General features: G+C 47.9%; 2 protein-coding genes across 4 annotated transcripts in view; one reads left to right on the plus strand and one right to left on the minus strand.

Moving 5' to 3' along the window:
* The window catches only part of si:ch211-15d5.11 (nuclear receptor coactivator 7), a 32,517-nt gene extending 27,475 nt beyond the window's left edge, over positions 1–5,042 (minus strand). Inside the window, exons 1-2 of one of the 2 annotated variants that reach the window (XM_061251286.1) lie at positions 4,925–5,042; positions 804–1,038 (exon numbers count right to left, since the gene is read on the minus strand). In XM_061251286.1, the coding sequence (XP_061107270.1) occupies positions 804–865 (62 nt within the window). In that variant the 5' untranslated portion in view covers positions 866–1,038; positions 4,925–5,042. The other variant, XM_061251295.1, reaches the window with a different exon arrangement.
* A 1,158-nt stretch (positions 5,043–6,200) lies between these two features.
* mtfr1l (mitochondrial fission regulator 1-like) lies at positions 6,201–16,945 on the plus strand. Of its 2 annotated transcripts, none has more exons than XM_061246246.1 (8): positions 6,201–6,257; positions 7,105–7,261; positions 7,399–7,503; positions 7,812–7,921; positions 8,285–8,496; positions 10,436–10,799; positions 12,770–12,932; positions 14,085–16,945. In XM_061246246.1, exons 2-7 carry the CDS (start codon positions 7,247–7,249, stop codon positions 12,882–12,884), a joined length of 921 nt encoding a protein of 306 aa, XP_061102230.1. In that variant the 5' UTR covers positions 6,201–6,257; positions 7,105–7,246; the 3' UTR covers positions 12,885–12,932; positions 14,085–16,945. The 2 variants fall into 2 exon arrangements, with proteins under 2 accessions (XP_061102230.1, XP_061102221.1); XM_061246237.1 differs by having other exon boundaries at positions 6,218–6,348.
* Positions 16,946–25,000: the final 8,055 nt, after the last annotated feature.

Here is a 25,000-nt window from a genome sequence, read left to right on the forward strand (position 1 = left end):
GAGAGAGAGAGAGAGAGAGAGAGAGAGAGGAGCCTGTCTGAAGGTCGTGGCTACACCAAGGCTTCAACCACCAACCTTACGGGTGCTGTTCATGTACCTTAGCCACTAGGCTACAGGCTGCCCCCAGTCATGTACCTTAGCCACTAGGCTACAGGCTGCCCCAGTCATGTACCTTAGCCACTAGGCTACAGGCTGCCCCAGTCATGCACCTTAGCCACTAGGCTACAGGCTGCCCCAGTCATGTACCTTAGACACGAGGCTACAGGCTGCCCCAGTCATGTACTTTAGCCACTAGGCTACAGGCTGTCCCGGTCAAGTAATTTAGCCACGAGGCTACAGGCTGCCCCAGTCATGTACCTTAGCCACTAGGCTACACGCTGCCCCAGACATGTACCTTAGCCACTAGGCTACAGGCTGCCCCAGTCATGTACCTTAGCCACTAGGCTACACGCTGCCCCAGTCATGTACCTTAGCCACTAGGCTACAGGCTGCCCCAGTCATGTACCTTAGCCACTAGGCTACAGGCTGCCCCAGTCATGTACCGTATCCCCTAGGCTACAGGCTGCCCCCAGACATGTACCTTAGCCACTAGGCTACAGGCTGCCCCAGTCATGTACCTTAGCCACTAGGCTACAGGCTGCCCCAGTCATGTACCTTAGCCACTAGGCTACAGGCTGCCCCAGTCATGTACCTTAGCCACTAGGCTACAGGCTGCCCCAGTCATGTACCGTATCCCCTAGGCTACAGGCTGTCCCCAGTGTGTGTTGTTGTTTTGGGGGTGTGCGGACGGAGCAGACTCCTACCTGGTTTTGACGTTGCTGAAGTAACTGTGCCGGTTCTTCTCCCCTGCAGATTTGGGCTCCATGGTGCCCGGAGAATGAGGTGGGTGAGGGTGAGGGTGGGGGCGTGTTAGGGCGCTGCCGGGGTCAGCTCGTGGCGTTGGTGAGGGGCGCAGAGGTGGAGATGATGGTGGGAAAGGCTCCGGGTCGTCAGCTGCCACTGCTCCTCCTCTCCCGTCCCATCATGCATTTCACACACCTGCGGACGCAGCGCACCGCTGTCACTGTGACAACAACAGCAACGCACCTCTATCACCCCGACAACAACAGCAACGCACCGCTGTCACCATGACAACAACAGCTACACACCACTGTCACCGCAAAAAGAACAGCGACGCACTGTTGTCACCATGACAACAACAGACTTGGGTCAACTACATAATTGTTTTGGATTCAAATACTTTTGCAGGCTTTACTGAGCTTGTCTGGTGGATCAGTACTTATGAAATACTCTCAAAAAAGAGTAAACCCTGCCTTCTGCTCCTCCTGGTTGGCTCAGCAGCACCAGGCAAGATCAATCCTGTGCAGAAAAGTACTTTAATCCAAAACGATTAACGTTACGCATTTGACCCAGGTTTGCAACAGAAACACCCCCCCCCCCCCCCCCCCAGAAAAAAATATATTTTCTAACTGAAACACACCCACAACAGGAACAAGCCTCCCTCTCCATTCACTCAGCAAACCGACCCACTTTCAGGAAAGACGTTGGGCTCATTCCAATCGCTTAGTTTTCTCCTCTGTCTACTTTTACTTGCTCCTGACCTGGAAAGCGATCAAGGTCCGCCATCTTTAAGGACATGTGCCTTCTAGGTACTAGAAGCATAACTTAGGAACTCCTAATCTTCCCTGTGAGCAAGGAAACATCAGCGCATTCTTTGCGGAAAGTATTTTTCCGGAAAGCGTGATGTATAAATGAAGAGGTGGGCCCACCTCTCCCCAGTCTGCCGCGTCTGTAACTGACTTGGCTTCAAACTGACGTTCGAGGGTGTCTCGGTGGCGCAGCCTGTAGAGCACTGACCGCATGCTCATTGCGAGCCGCGACGTCGGCAGTTCGAATCCGACCGTCTGACATTTGTCGCATGTCTTCCCCTCTCTCTCGCCCCCATTCTTCCTGTCTCTCTATACTGTATACTGTTCGATAAAGCTGAAAAAGGCCTAAAAAATATCTTAAAAAAAGAAAAACTGACGTTTGAAGGAGCAGGGACATTCCATTTGCCTAATTCAAGCTCTCGGTTTCCCCGGCCTTCATTTATTTTCATCGTCAGTTGTTCGCTGCGAGAGACTGGGAGCAGCGGTCGTGTCTGTTGCTATGTCTCCCAGAGCCCGCGTACGCGCCCCGCCCTCCGCCCCGCGTCCCTTGTGTGCGTTCGAGGCTGTTTTGGAAAAGCAGGGCTGTCACTCCGGTCCGCGAGGGACCGGCGCAGACGTTCCCGGGAGCTGCCCCCCCGCGCTTCAAATGAAATTAAAAGAAGAGCGAATGAAAAGCCGCCTTTATCTGTAGCCACTCTCTCTCTCTGCCAGCGCTGAATGCCGATGGGATCTGGAGCGATCGTTTCAGACGGGGGGGGGGGGGGGGGGGGGTCACAATACCGACTGTTTAACGCCCATATCGACGTCAGTGCCTCGGCTGCAAACTCGCGTCTGTTCAGCCAGGAGGACGGACACACAGGGCCCCAGTTATCTCGCCACGTTCAGACTGCATGAGACACATTACACACAAGCAGCGCTGCCCCCCCCCACCCGGCCTGGTCTGAATGCATCAGCTGTTCGCCCTGGGCCCTGGTTTCCTACGGAAGAGAAGGGACAAGAGGAGGAACACATCCGACCAATTTTGGCAGCTCATGCCAAACTCTGCCCTTAATCAGTTACCCCGATTTGTTTATATGATCAGACATTTTTTTAATAAGCTTTGTTTTTTCAGTGCGCTTGTGAGAAGCAGCTGCAGACCACATGCATCGCTGCAGAAAGGGGCTTTTGCTGTTTCTGGACAGACTGATCTACTGTATGCAGCTGCTCGGAAAATGATGATGGTACTTTCATTGGCTGAGCTAATAACCTGTGCGGACTTTCATACAGATAGACAGGCGCATTTATAAAGTGCTTTCCTCAGACTCAACAAGGGTTTACAGCGATGAGGGGGACACTCACCTCAACCACCACCAATGTGTACTATCCACCTGGGCGATGCAACAGCAGTTGAGGTGGAGAGAGATAAGTTGGAAAACATTTTTTTAGTCAATTAAATCAGGGGATGATCAGGTGGCAGGTTGAGAGAGCCAGGTTCGGAAATTTAGCCAGCATACTGGCTAAACCCCAACTCCTGGTGAAGAGTGCGGCTTGTAGCGTAGTGGCTAAGGTAAATGACTGGGACAGGCAAGGTCAGGGGTTCAAATCCTAGTGTAAATGCAGTAAGATCCGCACAGCCGTTGGGCCCTTCAGCAAGGCCCTTAACCCTGCATTGCTCCGGGAGAGGATTGTCTCCTGCTTAGTCTAATCCACTGTACGTCGCTCTGGATAAGAGCGTCTGCCAAAATGCCAATAATGAAATGTAATGAGTGAAATGAAATGAGTGCCATGGGGATCTTGAATGACCACAGTGAGTCAGGACCTCCGTTTTTATCCAAAAGACGGGGTCTCCTGTAGCAGTGTCCCCATCACTGCGCTGGGGCAGTGGGGATAATTTTGAGGGAAGACTGCCGGCCATGGTCAGGGCCTGAGGCTTGTGTAGAGCTGTTTGTGAGTTCCACACTTCGCGAAAAAACGTGAAGTCAGTGCCGCGCTAAACCCTTAAAACATTTGACTTAAACCCCAGTCCTGCTGAAGGGCCTCCCCCTTCACAGTTAACTAAACTCTAACAGAGTAAACATGAGTCGAAAAAGGGACCATATGCACTCTGTAAGTTTATTTAGCACATTTTGCTGTGTAACCTAGACACCCAAACAAGGAAGAGGGACTAGAGCCTTCAACCTCCCCTCCGAAGGACACACCGTGCTCTTTGTCCGTTCAAACGCAGCTGCTGTCCGCCCCCCCCCCGCCCCCGTCAGACAGGCTGCTCGCTTTTCCCTCTCTCCCTCCGCACAAACGGTGTCGAGCAAAAAAAAAAAAGGGGGGCACTGCACTGCATTGAAAGCGGACATCATCTTTCAGGCTGTCCGGCCTCCCCGCGTTTAAACACGTAAATGTTTAACGCTAGTTGCGCAAGCTATCAGAGCTACTCTATCACCGAAAGACAAAATGCTAAACACTGAAAACAGATAAATACTTTTGTCATCAGTACTTTCTGAATTGAACGTCACCTTCTGCATATGTCAGAGAGAGAGAGAGAGAGAGAGAGAGAGAGAGAGAGAGAGAGAGAGAGAGAGAGAGATGTCAGTCCGGAATTATAATCATGAAGAATACACACGGCACTGTTGCATTCCATCATTGTGTGTCAGAGGAAAAAACACAAAAGGTACGCACCCAGCATTCGAAAGTTAAAATCCAACCATAATGTCAGACCGCATTCGCTAACATATCGCGTCTGACCGGGTCGGCGACAGGGCACGTGAGAAAGGATGGGTGAGCGACACAAGGCGAAAGATAACTACTTAGCCGTACTGATCACCGAGATTGCAAACGACACAGAACTGCATTAAAATATTTCCTCAGAAATGATCGTCTAGGATTTTAATTAAAACATACTTGTGTTACAAATGCGGCAGGCCCACTATTCGAAACACACAATTGTATGCAACGTCTGTGTCGCATTCGCAATTCCTGGGGTGCAAATGCATCTATTTTGGTAGAAGATGCTAGAAAAACAATTACAGCACTGCATTTCAATGCATTAGACCCCCGCTATCTAGCCTTCGGAATATACTTACTTCATAGATATTGAGTTCAGGAGGAGAGTTAGGTGCGTTAGCACACCTTGTTGTGCAGGAATGACATTAATGTGCACTGCATTCTGCAGCCTTGCACGCACGGTCAGTGGTTCTCCGGTTCCACCTTTACAGAACCCGAGCTGTAGCTCTTCATGGAAAAGCATCGGGGGGAAAATACATCATGCGCCAATATTTGACAGCCGTACGATCGCGCAAACTGACCTGACTCGCAGATATGCAGACCGTCGGCGGTGGTGCGGAAGCGACGGGCGTACTTCATGTTGCGGTGTTATGCTTTTCATATCACTGCAGGCAACTGTAACAAGTTCAGCCATAGTCCCGCCCCTTTCTCTCCGTTCTTAAAGGCACATGCACACTGCAAACGCACAGACATGCCCAAAGCAAATCTGCTCAATCACGTCTCGGCAAACAGTTAGTCTGCACCTGCACCTTATAATTATTTGTTTTAGACGATGCACGAAATATATTTTTCTCTTTCTACCTTTACATTTTAGAATATTTTTTTCTATAAATGAAGTTTTCTTTTGCAATAAAGAGTGGCGGTGTTGCTTGCTTTAAATATTATTTTCGACATGACTAATATTATAATAATGATGTTGTTGTTGGTCATAAGTACTAATTGTCGCGTTAGCAGTCCATTTGCTTTTTGCTTTACATGTACGTAATCAGTACTCAAAGGAGGGGGGGGGGGGGGGGCACAGGTACTAAATAACCTCCGTGGTATAACCTCAAGGTGACGAAATGCCGTTGGGAGAAGCTGAACAGTACATTAGAATAGAGTACATGTAATATGGCTTGAATAATTATAATAATAATTAATACGTAATTTATAATTCATCAAATTGCCTGTGTGAGGCACTTTGGAATTGTTACGGTACAAATAAATCAATTAAATGTATGTATCAATTAAAATATTCATAATTAAGATATTAGTATTATAATTGTTATTATTATTATTATTATTATTATTATTATTATCAACATTATTCTTATTAACATCCTCTACCATCCAGCCGGGTGGTCTTTTGTGAGATGCTAAAAAGGGCAACGCGTAAGGCATGTCATGAGCAGAACCCCGTCCGTTACAAAATGAAAAGCAAAGCAAAAGACTCCTCATGTATAACATACATATTTAAAGGCTATTCCCCACACTGCACACCAAAGCAAGCTAATAAAATATATGCGTGCTATCGTACTATACCAATGTGATGTTCTCTATTCGATGTCAATATATGTTTTATAACACGTGGTTCAGATTCCCACGCACTAATTAGTTACAGAAGTGCAAATAAGTCAGTACAATCTGCAGTACTGTTTGTGATTGCGAGGGGGCACTGTAACAAAAATACATAGTTACAGGGTTTGAAGGTCTTTCAACCGCTATAGTCCCAATGGATTCGTCGCTTGTTTGTGCTCACATTCTATTGGCTATTCAAATATAGCGTGCAAGCGGTTAGCCAATCAGGAAGGATAATATACAAGTCGGTCTTTCCGGGCCTACACAAGCTACAATGCGAGCTAGATAAACACAAAGGTAAAAGGGGTTTGCATATACGAAAAGAACAACCGGCGATTTTTAGTTATAAATCTTTACGACATTTGCTCCAAAGCATTGCATCGAGACTGTAAGTTGTATGTAACCTCTCACAGCTTCGCAGTGTTTCAGATTGTGCAGTTACACTGGTGGTAATTAGACGAACTAGCTATCTGTGTGAAATTGAGGGTCAGCCAAAGTGTTCCAGAGACAAACTGACTGTAGCGCTAAATACCTTGCTAGCAAATTAGCTGATGTTAACGTTATCCATCTAGGTAGCTAATTGTTGTTGCTTTGCTTTACCATGTAGTCTGGCAACAGCCTAACGTTAGTTCAAAGGCTTTGTGTTAGCGTGTGCTATAACGATCTCCTAATAATTGTACGTTCCGTTAATGTAGCTTGCTGGATAGTTTTCTTGCTGGTGGAGATATTTGGGCATACATTTAACTAGCTAGTTATTTAATGTTGCATGACTTGCTGCCCAGTTAATTTAACTCCCTGCTACGGTTGGCTGCCAAACCCATTGTATTACTAATCTTGTATCTAGCAAATCATGTGGATACAACCTGAAGGCTGAACACCAAGACACAACTCCTCTAAATTCAAAACATTATTTGCATGAGCAAGGGTGGCTATATTTATGGTTTTGTGTTTATTTGCGTAACATTACCGATATTTCCTATTAATATAACGATGAGATGTTATACTGCATATGCATCTATAATGTTTTTCATTTAACCTTTATTTGTACAGGGTAGGTTGACTAAGCACGCACGCTGATGTATAGCAAAGCCCTGTTAAGTAGTAATATGTCTTTGATTGCTATATTCCGTTTTTTTCATTTTAGATGCTCCATGATCTTTCTGTTATCGACTGAAAAATCCTCCACCAGTGCAACATGTCGTTTGCTTACTAAGCAAGTATTGTTGATATCAGTTCAAAAGTAAACACAGATTTTGTGTAATCTGTGGAATCCGTACCCGTTGGACATGGAAACAGATACGGTAAGGGGCGTTACGAACCTCACTTGTACCTTCGAACTAAATAAAAGAGAGTAGATCAGGGCATTATCTTCTTTAAAATCCAATTCAGCGAATACCACACGTTTAAGAAACACAGTTTGTTACTCGCTCTCCCGCAGGTCATTCCAATTTGGCAGAATAAACCGCACGGATCTACGCGTAGCGTTGTGAGAAGAATCGGCTCCACTCTGCCGCTTAGACCTTGCCAACGGGCATGTTTTCAAGTAAGACTCCCACCCACTGTGCTAATTGGGACATTGGCTTGGTATAACAAAGGTGTATTTTCTGTTGTACCAAACCCCACGGATTAAAATGTGATTCGTTTGTGATTTATTAAAAAAATGTTGGCCTGAAGATTTGCTGCCTTTGTCAGAAGAATGCTCTGTGGCTTTAACTGTGAATAAACGCTCCTAGTTCCCAGACAGAAATTCCAATTTAGTTATTTGGGCATCTGTATGCTAACCAACCCCATACCCTCATCTCCCTATCACTATGGCGACCACCTTGATTGACGGCTCTCTCTCTGGGACAGGAGCTTCCCGGCCTGCCCCCTCTCAGACCCACAGACGGCCCCCTGGTGCCCACTCTGGCTGATATCGCTTGGATCGCTGCTGACGAGGAAGAGACGTACGCCAGAGTGCGGTGAGATGCCCCTCGAGATGCCCGGATATTCTTACATTCTTACCCTGCATTCTCCTACTCCCTTGCTCCCTCCCTCTCTCTCTCTCTTTCTCTCTCACACTTGTATTCCCTCACACACTCACTCATGCTCTCCCTTTCTCTCACACACTCTCCTTCACACACTTATTCTCTCACACAAACACAAACACAAACACACACACACCCCTCTCCCACACACACGCTCTCTAACACATTCTCTCTCTCTTTGGCACATTCTCTCTTCCAACCCCGAACTCTGTCCCTCATTCTCTGTCCCTCATTCTCTCTCCCCACCCTCCCTCCCCACCCTCTCTCTCCCCCCCCCCCCCCCCCCCCCCCTCTCAGGAGTGACTCACGCCCGCTCAGGCACGAGTGGAGGCCGACGCCCCTGCTGGTGCTGCACAGGAACTCGTCCGTGCCCAACTTCCGGCGTGAGGGGAAGAAGGTGGAGGGGCTGAGGAAGCCGGGCGTGACGGCGCTGAACCGCACCACCGCCCTGCAGGACGAGCTGAGCCGCCTGCGCGCGCAGATCGCCAAGATCGTGGCCTCAGAGTCAGGTACGCCCTCAAACTACTAAGACCATCGCATCAGAGTCAGGTACGCCCTCAAACCGCCAAGACCATCACATCAGAGTCAGGTATGCCCTCAAACCGCCAAAACCATCGCATCAGAGTCAGGTACGCCCTCAAACCGCCAAAACCATCACATCAGAGTCAGGTACGCCCTCAAACCGCCAAGACCATCGCATCAGAGTCAGGTACGCCCTCAAACTACTAAGACCATCGCATCAGAGTCAGGTACGCCCTCAAACCGCCAAGACCATCCCATCAGAGTCAGGTACGCCCTCAAACCGCCAAAACCATCACATCAGAGTCAGGTACGCCCTCAAACCACCAAAACCATCACATCAGAGTCAGGTACGCCCTCAAACCGCCAAGACCATCGCATCAGAGTCAGGTACGCCCTCAAACCGCCAACACCATCCCATCAGAGTCAGGTACGCCCTCAAACCGCCAACACCATCCCATAAGAGTCAGGTACGCCCTCAAACCGCCAACACCATCACATCAGAGTCAGGTACGCCCTCAAACCGCCAACACCATCCCATAAGAGTCAGGTACGCCCTCAAACCACTAAGACCATCACATCAGAGCACAGGTACGCTCTCAAACTACTAAGACCATCACATCAGAGTCAGGTACGCCCTCAAACCGCCAAAACCATCACATCAGAGTCAGGTACGCCCTCAAACCGCCAACATCATCCCATCAGAGTCAGGTACGCCCTCAAACCGCCAACACTATCACATCAGAGTCAGGTACGCCCTCAAACCGCCAAGACCATCCCATCAGAGTCAGGTACGCCCTCAAACCGCCAAAACCATCGCATCAGAGTCAGGTACGCCCTCAAACCGCCAAAACCATCACATCAGAGTCAGGTACGCCCTCAAACCGCCAAGACCATCGCATCAGAGTCAGGTACGCCCTCAAACCGCCAAAACCATCACATCAGAGTCAGGTACGCCCTCAAACCACCAAAACCATCACATCAGAGTCAGGTACGCCCTCAAACTACTAAGACCATCGCATCAGAGTCAGGTACGCCCTCAAACCGCCAAGACCATCCCATCAGAGTCAGGTACGCCCTCAAACCGCCAAGACCATCACATCAGAGTCAGGTACGCCCTCAAACCGCCAACACCATCACATCAGAGTCAGGTACGCCCTCAAACCACCAAAACCATCACATCAGAGTCAGGTACGCCCTCAAACTACTAAGACCATCGCATCAGAGTCAGGTACGCCCTCAAACCGCCAAGACCATCCCATCAGAGTCAGGTACGCCCTCAAACCGCCAAGACCATCACATCAGAGTCAGGTACGCCCTCAAACCGCCAACACCATCACATCAGAGTCAGGTACGCCCTCAAACCGCCAACACCATCCCATCAGAGTCAGGTACACCCTCAAACCGCCAAAACCATCACATCAGAGTCAGGTACGCCCTCAAACCGCCAAGACCATCGCATCAGAGTCAGGTACGCCCTCAAACCACTAAGACCATCGCATCAGAGTCAGGTACGCCCTCAAACCACTAAGACCATCCCATCAGAGTCAGGTACGCCCTCAAACCGCCAAGATCCTGGCCTCAGAGTCGGGTACAGGGTCGGGTACAGGGTCGGGTACAGGGTCGGGTACAGAGTCGGGTACTCCCAACCCTAACCCTGGAGATTTGGCACACCTGATCCTGCTAATTGACAGCTCAATGAGATCTCTAGCTCGAGGTGCTTTGTTAGGGTTGGAGGGCCTCTCTCACTGCTGTGCTCCTACTGGCTCTGATCTCCCTGCTCTGCTCCTATTGGTTCTCCATCTCACTCATCTGTTCTTATTGGTCCTCATCCGACTGCTCTGTTGCTCTGTTCCTATTGGTTCTCTGTCTCACTGCTCTCTTCCTATTGGTCCTCTGCCTCACTGCTCTCTTCCTATTGGTCCTCAGGCTCTAACCCCCTGACCCCTGACCTGCTCTCCCCTGACGACACCAGCATCGGCTTCTCCATGGCGCCCTTCGAGGCTCCGCCCTACCAGCCCACCGCCGCCTCCTTCGTCATCAGCGACGTGACCGAGGAGGAAGAGGAGGAGGAGGAGGAAGAAGAAGAGGAGGTGGAGGAGGTGTCCGAGCTGGTGCCCGACCCTGTCCCTCCCGTCTCCATGACGGCCTCTGCGACCTTCGACCTCGACCGGCCCACCATGGAGTTCCGGGAGGCGGAGGAGGACACGGTGTCTCTGTCCAAGTCCACCAGCTTCGCCGACGTCATGGACATCCTGAAGGACATGAACCGCATGAAGATGAGCAAGGACAGGTAGGGGTCACCTGGAGACACTTCCTTACTGCTCACTTAGCATAGCATAGCATAGCATAACACAACCGAGCATAGCATGACATAGCGTAGTGTAGCATAGCGTAGCATAGCATAACACAGCACAGCACAATGATGAGAAACGGCCATTCAGCCCAGCAATGCTTCCTTTTTCCTACCACTGAAGTGTATCTACTGCTAGGTTTACCTAAGAGCTAGATAGTGTCTAGCACCGTATCAAGCCTGGTCTTGTAAACCCCCAGTGTTTCTGCCTCCACAACATGTCCTGACGAGCTATTCTACGCATTGACCACTGTGTGAAACAATACTTTCTGATAATTCTGTGCGCAATTTATCCTTCACTAATTTTATTGTATGCCCCCTTGTTCTGCTTACCGAGCTCCACCTGAATCCGGACTCACTTCATTTCACTCATTTTAATTCAGTTCATTTTTTATTTGTGTAGCTCTTTTAACAAAGAACCAACATCTCTCAGTGCTTAGCACACACACACACACACACACACACACACACACACACACACACACACACACACACACACACACACACACACACACACACACACACACACCCCAGGCCCGAGCCCCAAGGGTTACCAGGGGGAAACTCCCAGGAGGAAAGGCAGGCACTGAGCAGAACAATAAAATGACGTAAGAGAGTGGAGGGATTTGGGTTAACAGCCAGTGCACAGTTTTATATTTCATATCTGTGAGATGCTTTTCTGGAATATGCTCTATACCAGTGGTTCTTAACCTGGGTTCGATCGAACCCCAGGGGTTCGTTGAGACAGTCTTAGGGGTTCGGAAGGGGTCATAAAAATATATACCTTTGTTTTGAAGAAATCATATTTTATTTTTCCAATCACGAAGGGTTTGGTGAATGCACTGTTGAAGCTTGCAGGGTTCAGTACCTCCAATAAGGTTTAGAACCACTGCTCTATACTATATAAGTTTGGATGATTGGAAAAAGTTTTGAAAATTCACAGCAGTCACCTCCTTGCCTTTTTTTATTCTCGTCTGACAGACCTAGAGTTGGCTCCAAAATTTCCTAAATTACTTTTTAGTTCATTTTATTTTATGGTAGACTTTCAGGGATGCAAACCTTGAGAGTTGCCGGCTCAGGTTGTAGGCGGCAGTTATTTGGTCTACAAAGCTGGAAACAAAAACCGCAAGCAGCGCATTACAATTCCAACTTAACCCGCTCCTTTCTAAGAATAATGAAACCCTGAAATGCAATAAAAAAATAAAATGTTAAAACGTGGGAGTGCTGGTTAACCAAAAATAGGGCTTCGCTCAAAAGGTGGGACGTTAGGTCTGGAACAAGGGGGGGGGGGGGGGGGGGGGGAGAAAGAACCGTTGGTCAGAAAAGTTTGATAGAATGTGTAAGCTTAAACCGTAAGACAGTGGAACAAATCCGGCACAAGTTGTCTGCATCAGGCTAACCAGCATCTCCTCGCCTCACCCAGCCTCCCCTCTCCCCTGCCTGGGTCCCACAACCCCGTCTTTCTAGGCTGCTGGGGCAGGCAGATCCAGGGCGGTGCCCAGGGAGCTTATTAGCGGCGGTATTTTTGGCGGTGGAAAGCGTAGCCCTAGAAACGGCTCTCTGTGCTGTGACTGCGACAGACTGGAGCTGAGGACCGTCTGTGTGCCGGCATCGTTTAGTCACGCCTGTCCTTGCTGTGCCTGCATCGTTTAGTCACGCCGGCTGGCAGTACTCCTGGATTGAACCGGCAACCGTCTGCAACTACCAGACGTCTGCTCTCGCCGCCTTGCCACTGTAGCCCACTATGTGAAATGAGTGTTTTTGGGCCCCCCCCCCCCCTGTGTCTGGGTTTATGTTAAGATTTCTGAATCTGGGGGGGGGGGGGGTGGGTGGGGTGGCAGGTCTTGTGTGTCTGCGAAGCAGTCCCGGGGCGGGGGAAATGAGTGATTTTGGGGTCCCCCTGTGTTCAGGTACAGCCGCGGCTGCACCTCCCTGCGGGACGAGGACTCGGCTTCGCTCATCTCCGAGGCTCTGAGGAAGAAGTTCACCCTGAAGGACGAGGACATCACCGGGAAGGACAAGTAGCTCCGCCCCCCACCCCGGTCCCTGTGGCCCCTCCCCTCCGCCCTCATAGTAAGCCTGGCCACGCCCACTCACAGCCTCTCCCCTTCTGATTGTTAATGACATCACCTCCGCCAATCAGCGGGTGTGTTTGGCGATGACCAGCGGAACAACACGCCCGCTGATTGGTTGATACTCGGGAAGAGACTTGAAAACGCGTAGCGTTCAGCTGGCAGGGATCCTCATTGCTCTCTAGTAGCGCACCCTGCTGGTCAGTTGAGGTCCTGCATCCTGCTTGCTTAAGGTTCTGTCTCCGCTCTCTAAATTCTGGACTCTGGTCATGTTGACTTGTCAAGAGTACAGCAGCGGTTTTAAAACCCAGTAAGTAGGTTCACCTGCATTTTGTGTTATACACAGGTCCCCATATACCCCATATAAGTATTAATGCTTTGAAGCCCCTGTTTCTATGGTATATGGGCACCTGTATGTAAGGATCAGTGATCTAAATCCCCCTGTTTCTATGGTATATGGGGACCTGGGCATAGGGATCAGTGATCTGAATCCTTCTGTTTCTATGGTATATGGGGACCTGGGCATAAGGATTAATCGTGAAGCCCCTGTTTCTATGGTATATGGGGACATGTATATACAGTCAGCTTTAATGGTCTGAATCCCCCTGTTTCTATGGTATATGGGGACATGCGTATAAGGCAGGAGCTGTGAAAACTGGGCCAGGTCTTCGCTGGGCCGGAGTCATGAGACTAGAGTAATGAGACCTGGAAGCCGCTGTGGCAGAGCTGTGTCCTGGCAGTGTCTTCATGTGTTTAATGAGGGCCTCACTGTCAGACTGTCCTTTCCATAGACGGACATACACATACAGACTCTCTCTCTCTTTCTCTCTCTCTCACACACACACACACACACACACACACACACACACACACACAACATCTCTTTTGCTCACACAGGCTCTCTCTCTCTCTCACATTCACTCACACTCATAATACACACACACACACACACACACACACTGTCTCTCTCGCACACACAAGCTCTCTCACACACACTCGCACATCACACACAAGCTCTAATACACAAACACAGTCTCTCTCTCTCTCTCTCTCTCGCGCACAAACAAGCTCTCACGCACAACGGTGCCTGCATATTGGTGGCTCAGGTCTCACACCCCCCCCCCCCCCCCCCCCTCCTCTCCCCTGTTGCTAGGCATTTTCCTCCGGACCACATTCCCATGGCGACTGACAGCATCACTTCGTTGAAGGACAGCCGTGCCTTGGCGCCCCGTCTCCCCCAAACTGCGCCCCGCACCTCTGACCCCTGAACCGGACAGGGCCGGGGGCGTCACACAGGAAGCAGAACCGCTTCCTGTTTCCTGGCACCCGCACCGTTGTTCTCGCGCGCTCCTGAGGGGCTGGAAGCGGCTGTACAGGGCTTTCCTCCAGCCCCCCCCCCCCAAAACATAGACACCCCTGCCCCCTCTCTGCTCCCCCCCCGTCTGCACCTGCCTGGCCACTGAGATACGATCAAAAACTGACAAGCTTGAACATTATGGGTTTCATTTTTTTTTTTTTTTTGAGGGGGGGGGGGACTGTCGTTTCCCTTGCCTAAGTTATGGACTTGTTTGAGCGCAACATGCGTTCTCTTTCTTTGGGGGGGGGGGAGGAACAATTTGTTTTGATTGTATAATCATTTTTAGTATTATTATTATTATTATTATTATTATTATTATTATTCTTCATTATTATGGTTTGTTTGCTGGTAGTCATTTTTGTTTTCAATTTTCTCACCTTCCTGTTGTTGTTTTGGTAAAAGCAGAATGTTCATACTGTCCAATAACACCTCACCGTGTATTGTATAGTGTGACATCACAGCTCAGACTCCCTCCCCCCTGTGTGTACAATGTGAACTGGCGCCTTCCTTGTGGCGAACAGGGGCGTTCATTTTTTTGGCATATTTTTATTTGTATTATAGCTTTAGTACAGTAGTTTTTTTTTTTTGACAAACCACTTTGTCAGCTGAGGTTGTAAAGGTTTCTGGGTAAACAGCATCTCTGTTCCCTTCATGCATACTTCAGAAACATTTGTTTTTATTTTCTTACCCCCCCCCCCCCCTCCTCACTTGTGCTTCTAGAACTGCGATGTCCTAGAATAAAGTGGTCCAGAAAGAAGGCAGATTCTAGGGCCACAATGCAGGTCGTGACTGTCGAGATGGTTTTGTTCTAACGCTGGGCACCAGAGGAGGTTGGGCGAAAACGCTAGCTCTTAGACGATACTGCTGATACCGCTAATAATGCTAGTTGTTTTAAATTCCGGGAAAGGATAACGTGTTTTTCTAGGAAATTAAGAAAATTAATGCATGTGAGGAGAGTGGTGGGCAACTAATATACCTCCTGTAAAGTGTGTGTGTGTGTTTGTGTGTCTGAGCTCTGTTGCTGTACTATAGCTTCTCAATTAAAGGACTATCCACGCCAAGAACTATGACTGTATGCAACTATAAATAAGTTATTTTAAACACTCAAGTCGATAGCGGAGTCCACGCCACAACTATAATGACGCCAACAGTGACGAACGATATCGTTGCGATCCCTTTCGGAGCGATTATTTTTTTCGCAGCTGCATGAACGACAGAGACCCTGACAGCCAACGGAGATCCAACCGAATTTACAGGGCGCCGCGATCAATATGGCAGTTGACGTAGCCGCGAGACAATGTACCGACCGTTACAGTTCCTCCGCGCGGACGCTCGCATCGTTACCGTTATGGCGGTAGTGTTCTAGTTCTTGGAGCGGATGGGGCTTTAAGGCCGTCTCCCATGATTTACGGTGCCGTGTTGGATGTAGATATTTTCCCCTTCTTCCCCCGTTGGTTGCACGTTGCTTGAGTAGAACGTCCTCTCTGTTCTGCAGGTGTGTGGAGGTGAAATGGACTGGCGCTATATTTCAGAGAGTACGAGGGGGAGAGCTTGAGAGAGGGAGTGGAAGACGGGAGAGCCTAGGTAAAAATATAAGAAACGGTATGTGAAAGGGAGGAATTAAAGATGGTGTGCAAGAGTGAGAGTTGGCAGCTGTGAGCTGTGGGGTCTAAACGTGAAATGTATTTCCTCCTGGCACAAACTCCCATCAGCCAATCACCTCAAGCCATAGCATTGGCCACACCACTCTACTTGGTCTTCTTAGGTAGAACAGATGCTGCTGTTTCGGGGGCTGTTGATTCTTGCTCCGTTTGTATATTGGGGTCGTGTGTTTGTGCGCATGTGAATAAGATATTTAGCTAGTTAGTTGGGAAGGTCTGTTGTATGTTGTTTGACGCATTAGCCTTTGCAGTGAGAGCGATGCACGTTTCACCATTGGCGACAGTTTATGCCCGTTTCTCTGTCTCTACCCTGTATGCCACCTTCACCCATTCGAACCCGCAGCCAATCGATGGAGGTCCTCCAGGGAAAGTGTCTTTTCTTTATCATTGCATTCTCCCAGAGTTAAAAAAAACAAAAACAGAAGACTTGCAGACTAAACTCTAAAGGGGTGTGCTGTCACCGGCCAATGAAAAGGCTTGGCTTGAGCAGAAACTCAGCGATTGGCTGAAACGTGTGGGCCTATTTCAGCGCATATAAACACTAGCTCCACCCCTTCCTGAAACCTCGCTGTGTCAATCCAACTTGAGAGAGGGATATGAAGTGCTCTACAAACTGTGCTTGATTTGTACTGTGCTGCTTCATTTAGTTTTTTGGGGGGGGGATTTGCCATTGCATGGCTTTGCCCAGTTTGCCATGGTTTCCATAGCCCCTGAGAGATGGCCAAATAGGTATAGTTATTGGTAGGACTCACCCGTGCAGTGCGTGTTGTAATCCTTTAAGTCAGTCCGTGACACGCTAACCCCATCCTCCATCTCTCCACTCTCTCGTGGGGTCAGAGGTCGAAGGTGGCTTTGAGCGGAGCGATGCCTCCATACGCAGGGAGGCTGGCTGTCCTTTGTATTTGCCTGTTTTTTTTTTCCTGAATGGAGAGTGAACTGTTTGTAAGTCTTGCATTTAAAATAAAATTAAAGTGGACTGCTGCTTTAAGACACAAAGTCGTTCTCTTCTCTTTGTTGTGGGACTTTTAAAGTACTGATGGGGGTATGGGGGGGAGCGGAGATGTAGGCAAATGGTAAATGGTTGGCATTTATATAGTGCCTTTATCCAAAGCACTGTGCAATTGATGCTTCTCATTCACCCATCCATACACACACCCACACTCGCACTCGCACATTGACAGTGATTGGCTGCCATGCAAGGTGCCGACCAGCTAATCAGGAGCATTTGGGGGTTAGGTGTCTTGCACAGGGACACTTCGACACAGCCCGGGCGGGGGATCAAACCGGCAACCCTCCGACTGCCAGACGACTGCTCTTACTGCCTGAGCCAAGTCGCCCCCCTGAGCCAAGGCAATTTCCAGAGAACAGTGTTGTACAGTTAACATGTTGAGTAGAAATCTCAATGGTATAAGCTTTGCGAAGAAGGCAGAAATAGAATCATATTCAAGTTTAATTGACTGCCAGACGACTGCTCTTACTGCCTGAGCCCTGTCACCCCAGAAAAGTCTCAGAAGTCTCAGAAACTTTGTGTACTTACATATTCATTCTTTAACAGCACGGTGCTGCCAGTGATCTGTATTGCACGGGTTGGCCAAAACAAGGTTACATAATCTTTTGAAGACACATTTAGAGTAGAGGTTAGAGTGTGTAATGTGACAAAATGGCCACAAGATGGCAGTGTAACACGATTATTTTCAGTTGGTTAGTGCTGCTGACAAAACTGCCTGGTAAATACTGTTTTAGCCGCTGATATTATTTGCTGTGCGATGCCGTAATCAGTTCTGCGCCCTCAGATGAAGCTGTATTGCTTGCGCCAGCGACTTTGGGCGAGGAGCTAACGATGAGCTGTTTCAGAGACCCGGGTGACTCCGTGGGCTTGGAGCCCCCCCGTCTGCACTGTTAGAGAGGGCCTAATGAGCCCCGGTCTGTGCGCGTCTGACGCCCACAGCTTTCTGCTGCTCCACACTCGGGTGCGACGCTTTATATTTTATAATAAAAATGAATAATATCGTGCGCCACAGGGATGCTCGGAGAAGACAAAAGCTGTTTCACACGCCCATGCGATGGCCTTTAATGACCTGCAAATGCTGCCTGTTTTTTTGTTTTTGTTTTTGTTTTTTTTAACCAGGCTCATAATCTTACAGTGATATGAGCCTGACCAGGTTAAGTTTACAGCACTATGAGCCTGACCAGATTAACCTACAGTGCTATGAGCCTGACCAGGTTAACCTTGCAGTACTATGAGCCTGACCAGGTTAACCTACAGTGCTATGAGCCTGACCAGGTTAACCTTCCCTTACTATGAGCCTGACCAGGTTAACCTTGCAGTACTATGAGCCTGACGAATTTAACCTTCCCTTACTATGAGCCTGACCAGATTAACCTACAGTGCTATGAGCCTGACCAGGTTAACCTGACCTTACTATGAGCCTGACCAGGTTAACCTTACAGTACTATGAGCCTGACCAGGTTAACCTTACAGTACTATGAGCCTGACCAGGTTAACCTTAAAGTACTATGAGCCTGACCAGGTTAACCTTGCAGTACTATGAGCCAGTTGTTTACTGATGTAACGCACCACCGTTGCGACGGTTATCTCCTCAGCTGCTCCACACAGCGAGAGACGCTATTAAACCCGCTGAGTTTGAAAGTCTCCAGTCAGGGGAAGCGGTCTAATCTCTTTCTTATTGCTCCTCAGCGGGGTTACATCACAGTTTACAGCAGAGATTCCACAAAACGATATTACAAAGTGATAATGTGGAACGGGGTAGCCGGCTAACCCCAGATTAGCCCCGTCAGCAAAATAAACGAAATCATGCGGTTTCAGGAAAACGGTAATTCCGATGCAAGAGGTGCCATAAACGTCCTCTAGGGGGCAGGGTTGTTTGTTTTTTGTCATGCCAACCACTTCGACCGAACTGGTTTTCGATGTTTCATGACAAACCCCAGCGTTAGTATAGCTATGTGTCACCAGCGCGATCTTTATCGAAACTGTGCGGGGAAAAGCCGCATTTCACTACTTTCATGTTTCCTGTATAATAGATCCCACAGCAAATATAGTAATATCAATACAAGAAATGACCCCAGCAGCATCAGGTAATATCTGTTGTTGTTTTTTATACGCAATTCAGGCAAACATTTTTGGGCGTAGTGACAGGGACAACCGCATTTTTTGTTTACCCTCCCACACAGTTTAGTTATTTAAATGAACGCAGCGGGTTGGTCAGCGAGGCGGTTTGTAAAGTCAACACTTCCAGTCCAGAGGATGTGGTCTCGGTCTAAGTTAGAGAACCTGCGTCCCCGCCCCCGCCTCTCTCTCTCTCTCTCTCTCTCTCTCTCTCTCTCTCTCTCTCTCTCTCTCTCTCTCTCTCTCTCTCTCTCCCTGTCTCTCTCGCACACGCACACGTCTTCTGCGCCGTTAAATTGCTCCTCGGTAGAAATAGAGATAACTTTCGAAGTTTCTATCTAACCTGGTTCCTCTCCCGAAGGTCCAGTCCGATCCAGGCCATCCGCGGATCCGTTGCTATTTTCCACGCGAGTCCTTGGCCTAATTCATTCCTCTTCACCCCGGTGAAGCCAATTCAGCCCATTTTAGCAGCCGGTAGACGTCTGTGGAGAGTTCATCCCGCGCAGTTCCATGTCACGGCTGTTGCGTTGTTAAAAGCGCTAATTGAACACGGTGTTGAAGGTGACATTGGGGGTCCGATCCAATCCGGGAAATCTCTAATCAGCCAGTTCGCAGAAAGAGAGAGATAATGCGTTTGATGAGTTGACAGGTAAACCACCTGAGCAAAGCACATCTGCTACATGGGCAAATTACACATTGGCACTGTTATTATAAGACTGTATGCTCTCTTGTGTGCTATAATCCAACTGCAGCTACCCTAGACCAGTGGCTCCCAAAAACCTGTGTACTGGCAGTCTCAAAGTATCGGGACCGGCAACATTGTAAGGTCAACGACATTGTGCATTTTATTTTTGGTAACAGTAATTGGTGGGGACCAGTGGCTATGTTGCTAGGGGCCGGTGTTTGGGAACCATGGACCTAGATACTGTTGTCCCTTGTTGATAATAATAATAATAATAATAATAATAATAATAATAATAATAATAGCAACTGCACGCAGCAATTCCTGGGGTCCAACCAGCATAGCAACAGTTGTCAAGCACAGAGACTGCCAATGTGGAAAGTGATTAGACTAAGCAGGGGCCAACCCCCCCTGGAGCAAGGTGGGGTTAAGGGCCTTGTTCAAGAGCCCAACAGCTGCACTGATCTTACTGTGGCTAAACAGGGGCTTGAACCACCAACCTTCCGGGTCCCAGTCAAGTATCTTTTGTCTGCCTGTGTGCAGGCTGTCTGGTGGAGGGGCGGGCGGATCTGGCAGAAACCTGCTCAGATGTAGGACACTGATTGGGGGCCTGATGAGAAAAGTGTCCGGGTTGCGGTCACTCCCAAAAACCCGCTCCTGAGTGATAGGACTGGAGGTAAATCTGTCCCGGGAGAGAGGAGAGAGATGGAGACACACTCTTCCCTGAACAGACTGCAGAATCATGTTCTCTGTACACAAACACACCTAAACATATACACTCATACACATACACACACACCTACTCACAGACACACATTTATACACACACACACTCCACCCTGAACGGACCTCTGTACACATACTCATGTTCGTACACATATACACACACACACACACGATCCTGAACAGACTGTATAATCATGTTCTCCATTCATACATACACACCTACACACAGACACACATTCACACACACACACAAACACACCTACACACACATACACACACATAAACACACCTACACACACGCACACAAACACTTACAACAGGAGATATAGACTGTGGTTAGATTTATAAACTGCACACTGAGTGATTGTGTGTGTATGTGTATGTGTATGAATGTGTGTGTGCATGTGTGTGTATGAATGGGTGTCTGTGGGTAGGTGTTTGTGTGTATGTGTATGAATGTGTGTGTATGCGTGACCGCGCATGTGAATTTGTGTGGGTGGGTGTAGGTGTGTTTGTCTGAGCATGTGTCCATGTGTGTGTGTGGGGGGGGGGGGGGGGGGGGTGAGTGTGCGTGTGTGTGAGCATGTGTGTGTTGGGATGTGTGTTTGTGTGTGAGTGTGTGTGTGTGTGTATGTGTGAGAGTGAGTGAGTCTGTCTGTGAGTGTGTATGTGCATGTACATGTGTGTGTGTGTGGGTGTGTGTGTGTGTAAGTATGTGTGTGTGTGTGTGTGTAAGTGTGTGTGCGTGTGAGTGTGAGTGTGAGTGTGTGTGCATGCATGAGTATGTGTGTGTGTGTGCGTGTGTGAGTGAGTGAGAGTGAGTGAGTGTGTGTGTGAGTATGAGTGTGAGTTTGTGTGTGTGTGAGAGTGAGTGAGTGTGTCTGTGAGTGTGTGTTTGTGCATGTGCATATGTGTGTGTGAGTTTGTGTGTGTGTTGGGGTGTGTGTCTGTGAGTGTGAGTTTGTGTGTGTGTTGGGGTGTGTGTGTGTGTGTGTGTGTGTGAGAGTGTAAATTGGTGTGCAGTGAATTCCTCCCAGCCTAGGAAGATCTCAGTGGGAATCTCGGGCGTCTAATTTGACCTCCATTAAGTTTAAGGCTCTCAGCATGATTAGCTTTGGGAATGCCTGCACAGTGCTTTAGCTCAGCCATGGTTGTCTGGTAGTTGGCAAGTTGCCGGTTTGATCTCCCACCCTGGGCGTGTCGAAGTGTCCCTGAGCAAGTCACCCAGCTCCCAATGAACCTTTCACTGTTTGAGTGTGAGTGAATAAATGAATTAATTGTAAAGCGCACTGGATTAAATTAAATATACAGGCAAGCAATTTAACATTTTACCATGAGCTCGATAGAGCAGGAAACTCTCAGAACAGAAAAAAGTTGAATACAGTAGTGCAGTAAATTAATAAATAACACAGCAAATAAATAGAAAACAATTCTATCAATTCTCCACTTTGTGTTTTGACTGGCGAATAGCTTCATGTGCTCAATTGCACTTCTACTTTTGATAATTTAATGCCTTTTATTCCCCCAAGACCTTCAACCTTTTTATTTATTTATTGTTTGGCATTTCCTCATTAGGAGAGCACTTGCCTGTGAATGCTGGAACGGTTTAGATTTTTTTCATCACTGAATCAACAAGCATTTGACCCGGAGAGGTGCCGTGGAGAGTGTTTCGTTGTGAAATTTGAAGGGTTGAATTTCTCTGCAGTTTATCACCTGTCGGCTTGCTGCGTACGTGTGTTCATGCCTGGCAGACACGTATTGTTACATTTCCCATGTTGTGAAACCTAGATTTGCATTTACTTTAAGCGTCAGGCAGCTAGATCAGCTGGCTAACCTTTTTTCGAGGCTAACAGCACTTGTCAAGCTTGTAACCTTATCACACTATGAGCCTGACCAGCCTGCCTTTCACTGGCAATGGTACTGTTGTTTCAGAAAGATTCTTGCGCCCGACTAGTCGAAGCATATGGAAGTTACTTCTGCCTTTTTACAACATCGTTTGGCTCTCGGATCAGCCCAGTACGATGCTGTAGTGTTGCTTTTAATAAGTGCTAGCGCCATGTTCTTTCACAGTTTTCCACCCTGATAACTGCTGTTCGGTGGGTTTTGTTGGTGTTTATTCACAGTGTGTGTCTATGAAAGTGAGAGCTCTCTCCATTGGAGTTTTCTCTCCGTTCATCCCATCCACCATTTTAATCGGATCCTCCTCCATATGTTCCCAAGAATTAATCCTCTGGGCTCACACTGATGGGAACGTACAGTACCGACCCGCCCGCTGTAGCCAGCAGGGAGTGTTTTGCGCTCACAGTTTCTCCATTTAAAAAAAATAAAAAATCTGTTGGCTTGCACCATGTTCAGTGAGCATAAGTCAACTCTAGGAAGAATAATTTTTATTTGTATCTACTGCAGCACGTGGGAAGCTTTCTTCTTCTTTATCCTTGTGCTCGTGCAGATGCAAAATCCTAGTTGCCAAATGGACTCCTGAATATATATTTTTTAACCATTTGAAGTGACATCACAATTGGAATCAGAAACGGGTATCCTGGCAACAGCCAATGGAAATCCACTGAGTAAGAGAAAAAGACTTCCTTTAATTGGTGGGATGGAGATGCCAAGGGTACAGCCCACTCCGAGCTCCGAGCAGGGGTGGCACAAGGGAACTCTAACAAAAGAGGCAGGATCTCTTTCAAAGAAAATGATCTTTTTTGCCGCTTGTGCACCTGGAAATGTGCAATAGGTCCGAAAATGTACAGGCATTCTAACAACATTGCAAATTGAGTAACAATGTTAATTTAATGGTAGCCACAATATTTTTTCTGTAGGGTTCTGCTTGTTGTGTCCATACACAGTGCAGTGTATGTCGTAGCCTTAGTTTGTACAAGCTAAGTTGCAGTATTCACTGTACAGCTTACACATATAAAGCAACTTCAGGATGTAGGCCTAAATTACATTTTTTACCAACAAAAAATGATTATAGTCAGTTGTATGTGTTTTAATGTACAAATGATAATAAAAATATATTACTATGTTATAATGAACTTTGAATCAGGTCAGATATTGTCCTGCCGTAGTGGTGTGATGAAGCAGCATATTTCACCTTTCAGGTGTAAGGTCACTCATATGTGATTTTCAGGTGTAAGATCACACATATGTGATTTTCAGGTGTAAGGTCACTCATATGTGATTTTCAGGTGTAAGATCACACATGTGATTTCCCTGGACAGTGAGCCCAGCTAGACCTTATTCCAGAAGGTGTTCTGAACTCGACGATTGTCCAAAATCTATTCCTGACAGTACGAGAACTGTGTCAATTTATGATGCAAAAACGCAGTCGTCTCAGATGTCACGCTCAAAACCGAAGGGAAAAAATAAAAAAAGTAATCGAATTTACTTCATAACGCTTCAGGTCGTGGTTGCAAAGCAATATTATTAAGCGTAAGTCACTTCAACTGATGAAGTACTTGCTCTCAGTACAGTATGCATGCACTTAACACATGCCACCACTGGTCACAATTGTAAATGCGTTGACTAATATTTCAGAGTGCTTTGTGCATTGTAATGCTGGTTAATCGTCACGCGTTTGTGTAGGTTCTGAGGACAGTGTGACCGTGAAATGGCGGCGTGTAAACATTTCACAAATGTCATGTGATTCAACACAGGAATTATTCAGAACAGTCCCGCCCAGGGCAGCATCCAACAAGCCGCGATCTCCTGCGTCTGCAGAAATGAGCCCTCCGAAAATGTCAGACGTGATTCATTCTTCTTGCCTTTGATGTGTGAGAAGAATCATTTCTTTGTAGTCCAGTTCATCTCTTGCTTGTGTACGGATTGAGAGGGAGGGTGGCAGGGGGGAGGCAGAGATTAGACAGAAGTTGTCGGTTTGATACTGTAAACCGTTTTTCCTTCCAATTTCTACTCCCTTTCCTTTTAAAGTCAGAGTCCTGGCGCCCTGGGTTAAGCAGGCAGGGAGGGCCGCGCTGGGGAACCTGGTCTTTGTAAACACTCATACACTGTAATCGGATGTTTGTTACTGCGAGTTGTTTTTTGTGAAATCTCACTGGATGTCCGTCTGGCCTGGCCCTTATAAAGGAATGAAGCCTTCGCATGTGGTCAGAAGGGTGTTTCTGATTGATGAGTCTTTTCCTTTTTATTTTCCCAAGACGCAGGTTTGTTCCTCTGTGTGTTTGAGGGAGGGGAGGCCAAAGAAGCGCAACATCAAGTCCAAAAAAGGCATGAAAAAATTCCCTCCACTTTCTCTCTTCAAAGGCGCGGCCTGTAGCGTAGTGGTTAAGGTGCATGACTGGGACACGCAAGGTCGGTGGTTCTAATCCCGGTGTATCCGCAATAAGATCCGCACAGTCGTCGGGCCCTTAAGCAAGGCCCTTAACCCTGCATTGCTCCCGGGGAGGATTGTCTCCTGCTTAGTCTAATCAACTGAATGTCGCTCTGGATAAAAGCGTATGACATTAATGTAATGTTAAAAAAAAAGGCAGAAAGAGGGAAATCTCTTATGCCTTTA

The sequence above is a fragment of the Conger conger genome, chromosome 1 (assembly GCF_963514075.1).
Source record: "Conger conger chromosome 1, fConCon1.1, whole genome shotgun sequence".
In the NCBI taxonomy this organism is placed as follows: Eukaryota; Metazoa; Chordata; class Actinopteri; order Anguilliformes; family Congridae; genus Conger; species Conger conger.

Bases quoted from the DNA above. Each gene is read 5' to 3' on its own strand.
- mtfr1l (XM_061246246.1), top strand. The intron at 7,922-8,284 runs GTGAGATGCCCC...CCCCCCTCTCAG, and splicing joins GAGACGTACGCCAGAGTGCG to GAGTGACTCACGCCCGCTCA. The intron at 10,800-12,769 runs GTAGGGGTCACC...CCCTGTGTTCAG, and splicing joins ATGAAGATGAGCAAGGACAG to GTACAGCCGCGGCTGCACCT.